Here is a 16,266-nt window from a genome sequence, read left to right on the forward strand (position 1 = left end):
ATGCGAAATTTCCATAGTATTCTTTCTTTTCACAAAATTAAGAGACTCTTTAGCCAAGATAAGCCAATTTCTTTTTTTGAAGTTGGCATCCTGATTTCTAGAACTTTAGTAAACTGTGAAGGACATGTAAAGTACCAGCTCTCAATAAAAGAAAACTTTAGAACACAAGAAGAGTGGACTGGCTGCCAGAAAACCTTCACTACCGTTTTAACTCTGCCCCTAATCATCTTGTGAAATTTAGGCGAGTTACTTCAGCTCTATGGGACTTAGCTTCCTTAGTTGTGAAATAATTTCTAAGGCCTCTTCCAGCTTCAGATGTTTTGTAATTCGTACTCTCAATGGTCATGGATTTTTGCAACACAGCCACAAAGCAGAAATGTCAGTCATACTGTATTTATTTATACTCTGTCAGCACTAGGGTAAAACCAAAAATGCCTTTAAGACTCTCATTCTTAAGAGCAATTTAACTTGTACTGTTAATGGACACTTTTGCAGCTCAATTTTGAGCCTTTGCAAACACATTCATAAAACTGGTTGTGTTGCTTCACATTTATTGCATTTTCCAAGCAGTATTTATGCAAAAAATAACCTAATACATGTGTAACTGTCTGTTTCAAAGCAATTATTATTTGTCAATAGAAATGTCCACTTGAATAGTGCAAAGAACATGCCCCTAGAAACTCTGTTAGGCTCTTAGTGAGGGAACCTCTGCTTTTAGAATACCATTAGCATTTTCTTTCATTACTGTCTTAGGATCAAATTTCTGGAAATTCAAGGAAGAAAATCTAGAGTATGGCACTAACTTTCTTTCCACCCAAGGGAGCACACTTGTGGTTTCATTAATCTTTTCTGATGTTTCTCAACCCCCCAAAATACAGTTACGTTCATATAGGCATTTTTGCTCTCCTTTGCTTTTCATTTTTATTTAAAACAAAATACTCAGATGTATTTGGAAATTTTTGATGTAACATTCTCAACTCATTATAATGGGCTGTAGCCACCACTCACTTGTATTTTCTTAGAAAAATGTCACTTTTTCTCTTGCATCATTGTGCATGGTACCAGAATTACACAGAGCCTCCATGGAGGCTTACAATATAAAGACGCTGATCTATGTCAGAAAATGAGCTGTCTATCTGCTTGTGGGGCAAGCTCATCTGCAAAGGGATATCATTATGTGTGGGTAGACATTCCATTCAAACATGCATTTATTCATTTAACTGATGTTTGCAGAGCACCTACTTGGAAACTGGTATTTTATGAAGTATAGTAAAAAATAGTGACCAAAGTATTGAATGGCTCCCCCGATGGAGATGACAGTTCGGGGAAAGAAGATAGATAAATAGATAGACAGACAGATAGATAAACAGATAGACAGATAGATAGATAAAGAGTATTACTTTTATGAACAAACAGGACAGGGTACTCTGAGAGGATCAACGATTCCTGTGGAAATGTTTAAGCAAGGCTAGAGAATAAGTTAGCTAAGCAAATGGGAATGGGTAGAAAGGATTCCAGGATAGGGAAGCAGCCTGTGCAAAGGCCCTGAAGTTGAAAGGGAAGGAACACATAAAAAAGTCAGATGTGATCGAAACTCTGAGGCCAAAGAGAAGAGTAGCCAAGATGAGTGTAGAGATGTAGAAATATGTTGCACTGACCCAGATTATTTTCCAAATAAATAAATATAAATACCTTACCCCTGAACACACCCTCTACCAGAGATCAAAGTATCACAACAGCTTCTTTAGTTGGTAATGACTTCTGTAGTAGTTCCTTGAGCAACAGCAGCTCCTTTGTGGTCTCTGCAGCTCACAGAAGAGGTGGCTCCTACGGGTTACGTCAGTTAGCAATTACCACAAATGTTCCTGGCCCATTTTCGTTTTCCAAAGAGCCCTGGGACCCTTAGTGACGTAATTCTGTCTGACTTCAGTACCCTGAATAAAGACAGCTGTCAGATGTCCTACCTATGCCCTCTAGTGGTAGCTGGAGTGTTACCCAGCTCTTTTGAAAAGGGTAAACTACCTCTCAGAGTCTGGAAATAAGTGAGTGTATGGACTTACTAGGGGAGGAAATTCTATCCTAACAACCTGTCCTTCTTTCAGTTCTCCTGTGATACTTTCTATCCACAGTGTTCACGGCAGTGCAAACTACTGATGCTGTGATAAGTCATTTTAAAGTACATTAAAGGTCAAGGGGAACTCAGAGCTCTGACTGTGCACGCACTTTCATCCAACTGCTCTATTGTGACTTCTCTTACAGCATCCTCAGTCATTTCTGAGCTCTGTTTGCTCCATTCCTTCCATGACCTGTCTCCTCCTATGCCATACTGCTTGAGTGAACGTTCTTCTTTGATGTAGGGGAACTGTTTACTTAATTCCCTTCGTAACAAAAAAAGCCAAGTCTTCTTCTTTTTGGACTCCAAGTACACTACTCCATTTGATATCTGATTAACTTAAAGCCCCAGCACCTAAATCCAGGGGCCATCTTTTTGCTTGTTTATGAGATTTCTCTGCCTCAACATCCTTTATCCTCAGCCCCTGGCTCTTTGGTATGAGATTCCACATGTCGTACTTTAAAAAACTAGGAATAGGACAGAAGGCAGATGCAAGACTGAAGTGAAATCTAGCCCAGACTCTAGACAACAGGTGCATCTGGTTCCAAAGCTGGCAGTAACTGGGTAAGAGATCTGTGGAGGACAGAGTGTGCTTACCCAGTGATAGGAATCCTTAAAGGAAGAAACAGAAGGTCAGAGAATGGATGCTAATCTTCTTTAGAAAATAACAGGTTGATTTAAGAGCTTTCCAGGGAATTGTCTCCTCATGGACATAGCAGCTGTCAAAGTTCCCTCAGCACATGAGCTGTGTCTTCCTTGAGCTATACTTAAGAGCCATTGTGGGGCCTGGTGCTCTAGGCTGGATGTGCTTTTATCAAATCATGCTCTGGCTAAGGCATGATCCAAAAATATCTAATTACTCAATGTTAAAAATTTCTGTATAATTTGAACGCCAGCATCACCAATCTTTGATGAAAAGGGGAGCGATCCATTCTCTCTACTAGGTTCTATCTCTTCTTCTCAGAATATGGATATGCTTCACTTCAGCAGGTCGGAGATTCCCAGTCCACCAGACTTTTCCAGGACTGGGGAAGGACCACATTTCTAGTATCTTCACCCCTTTTGGTAATTCTGGGATGACTGTCTGGCTTGTTGTTCACTCCTCTTCTTCCCAGTCTGTCTCGGAAGCTCTGAGCAGTGTCCATGCACTATAAAGCTATAAGAAAGAGGTCCTAGAAGAATTTTTGAGCTAATCCAGAATCTAAATGGCACAGGGCTAATATTCCCCTGCAACTAGTCTCTATCACTTCATTTATATAATGATTTCTTCCTCGTCTATTGGAAAGTTTCCAGATCAACCTCTGGATAATCAGAGGGTAGGCATATCCTTTCAAAAAATATCAAAGTCATTATTTTCTCAGGAATTTGGGCTCATATTGGATAAGGTGTACTATTGTTACTACTCAGTATGTTCTTATATACCATACCAACCTAAGGTATAGGTTGCTGAAAATAGGGTTGGAAGGTGAGCCAATCCTTCCTTATTTGGTCCATTCTAGACAGATATTCACTTTGTCTTTGAGAAGCTATAAACTTCCATTAACATCCATATAACCAGCCTTGTTTTGGACAATCACTCATATCGACCTTCAATTCAGATAGAAAGACTCTGGATCTAACCCACCTATTCCTATATGTGCAACATGTCTCTTTTCCTTAAAGACATCTGAATTTACTGACAAATTCAAATCTCTTTATGGGTAATGAAAAAATGATGATTAAGTGGCTTTGTTTTAGCCAAGAAATAGTCTTTCAACATGTTATTTAAAACTTATGTTTATTATTATAAATGTGTACCCAGGGTCTCTTGCCTTATATAAGCGGCCTTCTCTATATATTTTAAATGGAAGGAACACAAAATACTAACAAAAGGAGCAAATTTTGCAGTTCAAATCTGGGTAATCTGTAATTATGTTTTGAGAGAATGGGCTAAGCAGAGCCATGTGGAATAATATTTCTTAATTTCTCATCAATATTGTATCTGTATGTCAAAACTTATTTGTATGTGTGTCTGTTTATAAAGTGAGCATGAGGGAGGGGACAATATTTTCAAAGAATAAAAAATTCAATATCTCAGAAGCAGAAACAATAGTTCATGGGTCTTCACAAAGCATGCTTTCCTCCCACGTTAAAGACCTAAGAACGTTTTCAAGGTAATTTTTGTAAGAGTACCTACAGGAAAAGGAGTTAAAGGGAAGGATAATTATTGTGGTTCTACAAACTTGAGAGGAGCTCAATTACCATGTCTCCAATACAATAACTTAGGGAACAGCTGGTACACTATGTTAGACGTGAGCCTTCCTCCATGGGGTCAAGAGAGCTCACGGGGTAACATACCTAAAATTCCTAGTCATTTGAGGATTCTTCAAACTGATAGAAACATACCATGTTTCCAGTTCTTGAGGATGACTTGGAATGCCCAGGCTGGTCAGAATGTTTTCTCTTAAAGATGTTATTTTAAAGATAAATTGCCCACATTTGCCAATACTAAATCATAAGATAATCAGCATGGTCTCCTCCCACCACCTACTGCTAAAGATGATCACAGAGTTGTTATAATTATGCTAATTTCCATCTCAGTTTGTTTGAACCATTTGAGCAGATGTGATGTCTCCAGTCAGAAGACAGGAATAGAACAGTAGTGTGCACTCTGAAAGCCTTGTTTTCCTTTTATTCAGGGTTTCATGACCTAACTAAGTGCAATAGCTCTCATGTGTTGAACTCAGACTAAATTCCAGACTCAGTGATATGTGCTACATATAAAATGGTTTATTTTATCTTCGCAAAAACCCAATGAGTTAGATATCATCTGTTTTCTAATTGGAGAAAATATGGCTCTAAAGGGTCATTAGTGATAAAGTAGCAGATTTTCGATTTAGCCCTGTGATCTCTGACTGCAAAGCCCAATTTCTTACTTTCTGTGCAATATAGCCTCCCAGCACCTTCTGGGTTAAGGGAGAGACATGGAGTTCCTTTTTTGCTTTTCCATTGTTAACACAGCACAGCTGCTCCTAGAGCACTGCTTTGTAGCAAAAGGAAATGGTGTATTTTTGATGTACTAAAACACTAACCCATTTCCTTTGGCTTATCATATAAGTTAAAGGCACTCCAGGCATTGTAAATGAAGTGCAGGCTGTAAACTTGTAAGAGAGAAATCCCTGAGGACCACATGTCCCCCCCAAATTTTGATTGTGACTAAAGAATCAATGAATCTTCACTACTGAAATAGATACAAGTAAGAATATAAACCATGTAGGTAATTTATTGAGTGCTTACTCTATGCTAGGCACTCCCCTTCCCAACGTACAAAATAATATTGAAAGAGTATAGAATATAGACATATAGAAAAATCACTCAAAGATTTTGTAGTCCCCTTGGGGAAACTTTAGGAAAAAGAGCCTAACATATGTAGAAATATTTGCATGCTTTTCTCTAATCTAGTTAAGAAAAGGATTGGAGAAAGCATAGTACACGTAGCTCCTAAAAGTATTGGAGAGAGGGGCTGGCCCTGTGGCTGAGTGGTTAAGTTCGTGCGCTCTGCTGCGATGGCCCAGGGTTTTGCTGGTTCGGATCCTGGGCTCGGACATGGCACCATTCATCAGGCCACATTGAGGTGGCTTCCTACATGCCACAACTAGAAGGACCCACAACTAAAATATGCAACTATGTTCTGGGGGGATTTGGGGAGAAAAAGCAGAAAGAAAAAAACAAAATAGATTGGCAACAGTTGTTAGCTCAGGTGCCAATCTTTAAAAAAATAAAAGAGTTTTGGAGAGAAAAAAATAAAACAGAACAATATGAGTTAAAGGATGAATGAATATTATACCCAGTGTAACCCCATGGCCAACAAAGGCATTTTTAGGCATTGGCAACTCAAATTGTTTATCCCCTATTAACTCTTTCTAAAAGAATCACATAAACTTGTATGAAAACGAAAATCTCATGAGAATGAAATCCAACTCAAGAGAGAGTGGAGTGAGGTATGTGAAATAACAGTGAGCAGAGACAGCAATGGAAGCAAGGCTAAAAAATAACTGTAGGTAACCTGGATATGAAACAATGCAATGATTGAAGACCTATCACAAAAGATACACGAATGTGGAAGTATGATATATTCATATTATAGAATTCTATATTACCAGTTAATAAAGATGGTATACTTGGATATACTAAGATGTGTGCATCTTTAAGATATTCTGTGTATTGGAAATTATATAATGAAATTAATAAAATATGGCATTATGTATGAAAAATATTTATAAATGAAAAAATAGTGAAAATATTTAGGAATGATGTGCACGAACACATTTGACAAGTTTTACCTCTGGAGAGAGAGGTGTATTTGCAAGAGAGTGGGGGTTGATGATGAAGACAGGCTTTTACTTTTTACTGAATAAATCCTATAACATTTGAATGCTTTGATAAGCATATGTTAATATAGAATTGCTTGATTAAAATGATTTTTAAAAATAAAGGACATACCTTGTGGAGTAACTAAGAATTAGATCTTTCACTTACCAGTGGTGATCTTGGATAAGCTCTTTTTGAGCTTCCATATCCCCATCTGTAAGCAGAGGATAACAATATGGACTTCAAAGTTTGCGTGTGAGTATGTGCGTGTGTGTGGTTCAATGAAATACGATGCCATGTGTAAAATGCTAATTACAATGTCTGGAATATAGTGTGCCTTTAACCGAGAGCAGTTAATAGTATGCAATATATATTCAACATAGCAAATCATAAAACTGCCAGAATGAAGTTGTAATCATAGAGCCAGGCCATTTTGTTGATTGGTTATTCACTGATGAGAGATATTGCTTAAGCATCAGGTTGTTTAAAATTTTTGTTTGGCTTTAAGTATTCATACATTTGATGAAATAAATACATGATTTTCAAAGTAATCTTGAGATTATTTATATTGAACACAGATCAAGAGTAAAATGTGCAGATTGGTAGAAATTAAAGGGTATCTTATTGCTCTTTTATAAAAAGAGGTACACAGGGACCGACCCAGTGGCACAGTGGTTAAATTTGCACATTCTGCTTCAGCAGCCTGGGGTTCGCCGGTTCAGATCCTGGGTGCGGACCTATGCATTGCTTGTCAACCCGTGCTGTGGCAGGCATCCCACATATAAAATAGAAGAAGGTGGGCACAGATGTTAACTCAGAGCCAATCTTCCTCAGCAAAAAAAGGAGGATTGGTGGCAGATGTTAGCTCAGGGCTAATCTTCCTCAAAAAAAAAAAAAAAAAGAGGTACACAAACATCTGGAGACACCTCCAGTTGGAGATAGTGTATGTAAGAGAGTGAAATTGTTATGTAAAATCTCATAAGGTCAGGAAGCATAATTGAGGTGGCAGTGAAATTGAGGAAGGGTTATTTTCCAAAAGTGATGTCTTTCAACAATATTTTGAAAGATAACATATTGACATTATGATTGTAAGCTATAATGAAAAAATATTAGAGAAAGCAATGTGAAAGTAACTCTAAGACGTATAAAGAAGGAGCTAGATCGAAGTGTGGAAACTCTTTATGTGTTTACACTCCCACCAGCCAGTGGTGGTCTTTTCTCCTTGGCCCCTTACACAGGCCCTTCACTAGACATGCTCTCTTCATGTTAGAGCCGAGCTCTATCTTTGTTTACAGTTGAAGGAAGTGACCCTTCTTTTTGTGCCTATTTCTGAATGTTCTCAAAAGTAACATATGCTTTAAAATGAATATACCTACTTATGTTAAGAATCCTTATGATCCTTGGTGTTTCTAAAACAGTGAGACAAGCAATGCATACAATGTGTGGAAATGGTATCCCTGAAGCGGGAGCCAGGGCCTTTCTAATGAGCATTGGCCACTTTTGACAGGAAAATTATATTCAGTTAGAGGGAATGGTTAGTGTTTTCATTGTTATATTGTAGAAAAAATACTATTATTTGTAGAAAAAGCCTCGCAATGCTTTGCCTTTTTGGATTTGGGTTAATTAGAAGTTGTCAGGCTTTTCTTTTGTACTCATCTTTATGCCATAGTCCTCATCACTTCTGTTAGTACTCAAAAGACTGACAGCAAAGGATCTTCAGGTGACTTTTAAAAAGAAACTCCTTTAATATGTTTGCAAAATCAATGGTAGAGGGTGTTCTGGGTATAAAGTTTTCTTTTTCAATGATATTGCTTATTCAGTAACATTCAAAATCTGTTTCAATTTTATATGTATATTTATGTGTTTCAAAAACAAAAGCTCTTAAGATGCCAAAGAATATGATAGAATGAAAAAGCCAATGATACCTGATTGCATCTGGGAGTAGACATATTAAGCTGGTTGCTCTTCTTTCTCATCTTGCATTATCTCTTCACCACTATGGAAAGTAGACTTAATAAGGTGGAATTCAAAAGTCAAGAGGCTTCTTTTTAAGTGCTTGTACTATTAGACTTTCCTTGGGATTTGAATCTTACCCATGCCTGCTTTTCTTCCTCACCTCTTCTCTTTGTTTCTACAACATTATTTTCCTTCTAATACCCCCTTTTGTCTGTACCTAGCCTGGCTCCTCTTCTGCCTGTCCTCAAAGAATTGGCATTTCTTAGACGTTGTCCCCAGCCTTCTTCTCTATCACCATGCTCTGTGTGCACAGTGCCGTCTACTCATACCACAAAATCAATATCACCATCCCCTTCATTTCTCCGGACCTTCAGACCAATCCTACCAACTTTCTTTTTGAATAGCATCATCAGAATGACTTGTAGGAACATCAACCTCCAATGTCCTTATGAGATTTAATTTTATTTTCTAGCTAACTTGTTACTTCTTTATTCCTTATGGTTGCAAGCAAACTCAGTGATTCTCAACTTTTTCATGTTCCTGGTTAGGCAATAAATCATCAAGTTGAAATATCTCTTATATCCACTTTTTCTCTCTAGCATTGCCTTGGTTCAGGCTCATTTACTTTCTCAAATAAAGTATTGCAATTAGTTATTTAACTAGTCATTCTTCCTTCAGGATCTGTCCCTACCAATTCACCCTTCAATGTCCAGTCAGTGATTCTTCTAGAACCAAGATGACCTACTTAAAAACAAAACAGAACAAAATTTAGTGATTCCCCATTATCTATAAGTTTAAGTGTAAATGGTTTAGCAGGACCTTCACAGTTGACATTCACCTACCTTCTTCAAATTCTATCAGCCTCTTGCAAGTTCTTCTATTTCTCCTCCCTATCAGTGATCCCTAAGATTCAGCAGTAAGGAATTATCTTCCATTCTTACATTTGACATATGCCTTCTCAGCTCTGTGCTTCTGCACAGTATGTTCCTTGTGCTTAGAAGAGCTCCTTTGGCCTATTCTCTGTCTGTCGAACTCCTAAACCTCTTTGACCTCCCAGATCTGAGGATCATCTCTTATGTTGCATCTTCTCTACCTTTTAACTTTGACTATGTCTCTAAGAATGTCGTACATAGTGTTGATCACATCATGCTGTTAGTTGTTTAGCTGATTCCTCCATTAGACTGTGAACTTCTTGAGAGCAAGAACCACATCTCATTATCTTTTTATTCCTATGTTTAACTTAATATTAGCAGAGTCTCACTATATAGTTGTTGAATTAATAAAACTAAATAAATAGGGTTGTTTATACTGGGCAGGTCTGAGGACTTTCCTAAGGACCCTTCCTGGTTTTCCATGATTGATATTCTCTTTTAGACACTGCCCTGGTCCTCTCCTAACCTAAGCGAAAGGGAAGGGAAGAGAGAATAGGAATATTCAAGACAGTGTTGACAATTAGAGCTGAAAGCTGCTTTGATTCTGTACCCAAACTGAGACGTTCCAGAGAGGTTTCTTGACTGTCGGCACTACTGGGGACCTTTCACATCATACCATTGAGGGCAAATAAATTCATTGCATTTCGTAGTTGAGCAGTTTAATAGATGAACTTATGTTCATCCTTTGTTAACCTGATATCTACTCGACCTGCCGTATTTTTTAGGCTATCAGAGCAGCACTTTCAAAAGTATGTGCTTTTTAAAAACATTGTTTGCTTCAGGTTTTTGGTTATGTAAAAGGGAGATTTTCTTATAAAAATACTTTTTACTCACAAATCCTGTGATAAGTTATTCATTTGCATAAAGTATTACCCAGTGAAATTCAGACTTAAAAATATTTGAAGACGACGATAGTTAGTCATACTAACGTTGAGCACTCACCACGGTCCAGGTACTGTCCTTAGTGCTTCAAGTGGAATGTCCTATTTACTTCTCATGACAGCTTTGTGAGGGAGGTAGGTATTATTCTCCTTTTCTCTAGAAGAGAAAAACAGAAGCTTAAACCAGTGAAGCAACTTGCCCACATCCTCCAGCTGTTAAAGATCCCAGTCTGGATTGGGTTTTGGGCAGTCTGGCTCCCAAGCTCACACTTGTAATCACTACAGCTGTGCAGAGTATAATTTAAACGAAATTTCTATTCTACCTGAAAACCAGAGGTTTGTCTGCTTGTCAGAGTCTTAGCATCTTTTTGAATAGATTGGTTATTCCTCCTTGAAATCATAGCTCCCATTTCCACGTTTTTTTCTGTCCTTCCCCATATGCCACTGGTAAATTGCACTCTAATTCCCTTTTACCTCCTTCTTTGGGACAATCTCATTACTGCTTCATGAGCCAGTGCACCATAGATGCATCTCATTACAGCTCCTCTCCTTGATCAACTGTGTTGATGCTGAGATACAAGTACCAAGCTGATATCAAATGCATGCCTGTATTTATTCTTCTTACCACCCAAAGAATGGGAAACTTTCTATGCAATTCCAGTTAAAAATCAGAGAATACGTTATGCATTTATGTCTTTTATACTAAGGATAAATATAGAGGCTGCAATAAGAACAATGCTTATCTAATTAGGCAAGTACAGATTTGGATGTTTGACCAATCAATTAGATTTCATTGAAACAAAACAAACAAACACACACACATGCAAAATAAACTCCAAAACCAAAGATCTATACTACTCTTATCAATTAATGTTTGTCTTAAATTTTCTCTTATAGCTACTCTATATTATAGAAAAGTAGCATATGTTGAAGTGTACTTCCTTCTGTGAATTAGTAGAACTTTAGTTGTTTCTATTAGTTTTATAATTATAATGATATAATATTAACAATAGAACTACTATGAAACTCTTACAAAGTACAAAAGGATTACACTTTTTATATTAGAGTAAAAATTGTCCCATAGAGTACTGGCTTTATTATCAGGCAGTGAGGATAATGAGAAATTTCATGCTTTTCCCTTAAGAAAACTCGTACATTTCTATGCATCATCCCCCTCCCTGAAGAATATTGCCCTCTCAATTTCATCCCTTTAAGACTTACTATTTAGTCCTTGTTATAAAACAATACAAATCTTGATAAAGCAACTACTTTGCTATCATTCATATACTGCTTGAGTGTGATCCATTTCTAGAATGATGTTTTGGCACGAAGAGAATCTGTAAAGAGGAAACAGTTTGGGTGTAGAGGAAAGAGGAGAGAGAACAATTCAAAGGTTGAGCAGAAATAAAGGGGAGTACCTAGAACTAAAGAAAGTGGCAGCAAACAATCTTCTCTCAATTCCCAATATTTTCCCCCAAATCAACAATGGCCCATCCGATAGCCATCTTCAATTCCACACAAGGGAGGTTGTTCATTTTTGTTAGGTGATATGTTTGAGAGTTTAAAGAGTGAGTGTGTACATGAGGCTTGTCTGTGCTCCCTTAGATGTGACCCCAGTCCCACCATAATCTGTCCATCATTTCTGGGCCTCATCCCATCCTTAGGATCTGATTTTCTATTGGTTAGCTTTTGTCTCTGTTTCATTAACCCATGTGAAAAATGGCCTTCACGATCTTTCTATGAAGTATCACTGTGACCTCGGGGATCACAGGAATGCAACTGGACCAGACAAGTAGCCTGAAATAGTTGACATGCTTTTGTGTTAACCTATCCAGTGTTTTAGTCTTGGTTTTTCAGAGTGCAGTCATGGGACATAAACCCGTGATAAAACCTCATTTTCTTTTAGATGCAATGAATTTATGTGGGGCTAAACTTGCAGGGTTTCTTAAGCTCAACATTATTGGGAAGAGACCAGCTTTGGCCTGTATTTTTTTCCAGCTGAGCATAGACCCACACCATTCATGTTGTCCCAGTTTGAACTGGGCAGAGAAGAGACTATTTGCCAGCTGGTAGGCTTTTGTTAAAAGGCAAGATTGCAAGATCTAAGTGACTTTGTTCTAGCTTATATTACCAGGAACCCCTGCATCTATGCTTCTTGGGGAACCCATACCATGTTGGGTTCCAAGTACTTGGCTGTACAATCAAGAGCAAAGCTACTCTCAGGAAAGACTTACGTCTGTACCATTTGGTGGACTTCTTTTTCTAATTGTCTTTACACATAGGCTTGGGATTCATAATAACAGCTAAATTTAATTGAGCCCTTCCCATGTACCACGTACTGTTCTAAAGACTTTACATGTCCTGGGTCACTCAGTCCTTACAGCAATGCTATGAAGTAGGTACCATTATTATCTTCACTTTATAGATTCAGGAAACTGAGGCATAGGAAGGTTAAATAATTTGACCAAGAGCATGCAGCTTGGAAGGGGCAGAGCTGAGAGTAGATCCCAAGGAGTCTGGCCCTAAAGTTTGTGCTCTTACTCCCTAGGGATTGGGATAGAGTCCTCCTAGAACAAGTGGCAAAAAAAAGGCTATTCTCAGGCCAGGATTGTGTCATAGCAAGAGGCCTTCACAGCTATGTCTATAGCGAGGTCTCTAGAATGCATCTCTAGTTCTTAGGGGACCTGAATAAAAGCTCTCCAGGATTGACCTCTCACTTCGAGAATAGTTTGGAAGGAGACTAGAGGGTCCAATGAGACTGCTGAGTGGTAGTCAGGCTCATGTCTGAGGCAGGATTCAGAACAGGTTCTGAAAGGGCCTGGCAATAGAGGTTTATTGTGAAACTTAGCTTTTTAGTGGGCAGCTGAGGACTCCCTGTGGTAGCCCTGCCCTAGAACAGTCAGTCCACATCTTAAGAGGTTTGTCTGTATGGCTGGTTTGGTTCCTGTGGGTTCTTGGCTGTGTTCTCTTCTGTCCTTGAGCCCTCCATGTCAGGAACAGAACTTTAGGCCAATCGGGCCATTATGGATATATATTTATTTCTTTTATACTAAGGCATAAATATAGGGGCTGCAATGAGGACAATGCTTAACAATTAAGCAAGTACAGATTTGGATGTTTGATCAATCAATTATATTTACGGTACATCTGAATCCCTGGTCCAGTTGAGGATCTAATTCTTTTCAAAGAGGCAAGACTGGGACCCCAGGAGAGCAGTTTCCGAATGTGACTGTCACAGTCTGACCTCAAGTGACCTCTCTGTCATTGATCACGTGTTTTGCTTCTCTAGAATGACAATTATTTATAAGACATTGTGTATTAGATGTTTCATTTATGTCCCTGTTTCCAGGCTGCATTTTAAGCCCTTTAAGATAAAAAATTACATCTTATGCAATATGTCCCTTACTTATAATAGGTGATAATCAACATGTTATTTTGTTTGACCTGTTAAAATATACTAGAGTCTCTTTGCAAAACTAAGCTTTCTAACATGATTGTGGCATGGACTACTAAATAGGATGTTGGTCAACATATTGCAGAGAATCATATGGTTTTAAAGCTTATGGTAATTTTGAAGTAGAAAAATAACAATGGTTTGCAAAATTTTACCTCAAAAGTGTTTGAATTTTGGTTCTAAAAATAATTACTTTAGTTTGATTTATGTTTGAATTCAATTTGCTTTATTCACGTAGCCATTTCCTCATCCAAGTCAATGTTTTTACATAGTTTTTCAGTCATGTTTAGTGGTTTATATCTGCCTACATTTCCTCACTCCCACAATTACATAAAAATTGAAGTGGTGTTTTATCACATCTTAATAAAGATTGGCCAGATGCTGAAGGTACTTTAAGAAGAAGTGTCATCATTTAATTCTGAGCCTCTGAGAAAAGGCTTAGATCTGTGTGTTGGGTGTTCTCAGATACAGAGATGTAAACGCCATTTTTCTGTTCCATTTTCAGGTCACATGTGCCAATTTAACGAACGGTGGAAAGTCAGAACTTCTAAAATCAGGAAGCAGCAAATCCACACTAAAGCACATATGGACAGAAAGCAGCAAAGACTTATCTATCAGTCGACTCCTGTCACAGACTTTTCGTGGCAAAGAAAATGATACAGATTTAGACCTGCGATATGACACTCCAGAACCTTATTCTGAACAAGACCTCTGGGACTGGCTGAGGAACTCCACAGACCTTCAAGAGCCTCGGCCTAGGGCCAAGCGAAGGCCCATTGTTAAGACGGGCAAGTTTAAGAAAATGTTTGGATGGGGTGATTTTCATTCCAACATCAAAACAGTGAAGCTAAACCTGTTGATAACTGGGAAAATTGTAGATCATGGCAATGGGACATTTAGTGTTTATTTCAGGCATAATTCCACTGGTCAAGGGAATGTATCTGTCAGCTTGGTGCCCCCTACGAAAATAGTGGAATTCGACTTGGCACAACAAACCGTGATTGATGCCAAAGATTCCAAGTCCTTTAACTGTCGCATTGAATATGAAAAGGTTGATAAGGCTACCAAGAACACACTCTGCAACTATGACCCTTCAAAAACCTGTTACCAGGAGCAGACCCAAAGTCATGTATCCTGGCTCTGCTCCAAGCCCTTTAAGGTGATCTGTATTTACATTTCCTTTTATAGTACAGATTATAAACTAGTACAGAAAGTGTGCCCTGACTACAACTACCACAGTGACACACCTTACTTCCCCTCGGGATGAGGATGAACATGGGGATGAGACTGAAGCCTGAGGAATTAAAGGTCATATGACAGGACCGTTACCTCAAAGAAGAAGGTCACATCTGTTGCCTGGAATGTGTCTACGCTGCTGCTCTCGTCAACCGGCTGCAAATACGCTAGTGGAAAACAATCTGATGTAATTTCTGCCCAGTCAGCTTCATCTCTCAGTATAGTTGTAAATCACCACAGATTTTAAAGTCACACTTGAAGACATGCTCTCACACGTAGATGTACACAAACACACACTCCTACACATTTCAGCTTGCATCTGTCATGATTCCTGTCGAGAGGGCTTTCGTTGTCTGACTCATAATGGTTCAGGATAAACTATCATCAAGCAAAAGGATTAACTTGACAGTGAATGGAAATCTCTTTTAAAGTCTTGAGTACATGCTAATCAATAATCCCCACTCATGCATTTCCTACTGCTTGGAGTAGCTGTACTGGTAAATACTACTGTAGGAGTATATGCTTGTTAAAATGGAAAAAATGTGTCTTTAGAGCTCAGTATTCTTTATTTTATGAACACAACAAAGTGTAGTAACTTTTTTCCAGCATACAGTAGGCACATTCAAGGTGATACAAGATGGCTCTTTTTTTCTATGGAGGGAGCCTGTTCTCAGTAAAGATGAGCAAACATTTGGAATTTACACGTGGGCAGACATCGGATTACAGCTTTCATCACGAATCACTGGACTTGTGCAAAGTGAAGACCAGCCAAGGTTGCTTGAAACAGGTTCTGATCATTATGTAAGAAGGGAAATGCCTGACAGACACCATGTAAGTTATAAGTGTCTGTCTTATCTTTACTACACATATTGTAACAAACTCAATACCCTAGTCTTCATTTGTATGAATGGTTTGTATTGTACATAGTTTAACCAAGTGTTATTCAAGCTGCTTATTAATATTAACTTGTACTTGTCTCTCTGCTTGTTATTGGTTAAAAAAGAAAAAAAAGATATGAGGAATCCATTCTATCAACGTAGCTGTGAACTCCATAAAAAAAAAAAAACAATGTACAAAGCATTTATTCAGCTCAAGTATCGTTGAAAGCTATACATATACAACATTACAGTCTGTCTGTATTTAGATATTTTATTTCTGGACAAAACAAAATGTACATAAAAATAAAATGCTTAAAGTTGAGTTTCAATATGTACTTGTGTAAGATGATGATTTAAATGGTTCTGACAAGAAGAATGTGCTGGAATACAGTCATGGCTTTGCATTTCATGTGTCTAAATTCGTACAGAACTATCTAAATTGCTATTAGTTGTCCAGTCAAAACAA

General features: G+C 38.1%; 1 protein-coding gene across 1 annotated transcript in view; it reads left to right on the top strand.

The window, feature by feature from the left end:
- NXPH1 (neurexophilin 1) overlaps window positions 1-15,978 on the top strand; it is a 277,946-nt gene extending 261,968 nt beyond the window's left edge. Inside the window, exon 3 of the mRNA XM_046670372.1 lies at window positions 14,192-15,978. Within this exon, the coding sequence (XP_046526328.1) occupies window positions 14,192-14,953 (762 nt within the window). The 3' untranslated portion in view covers window positions 14,954-15,978. The remainder of the gene's footprint in view (window positions 1-14,191) is intronic.
- The last annotated feature ends 288 nt before the right edge of the window (window positions 15,979-16,266 follow it).

The sequence above is a fragment of the Equus quagga genome, chromosome 8 (assembly GCF_021613505.1).
Source record: "Equus quagga isolate Etosha38 chromosome 8, UCLA_HA_Equagga_1.0, whole genome shotgun sequence".
NCBI classification, from domain to species: Eukaryota; Metazoa; Chordata; class Mammalia; order Perissodactyla; family Equidae; genus Equus; species Equus quagga.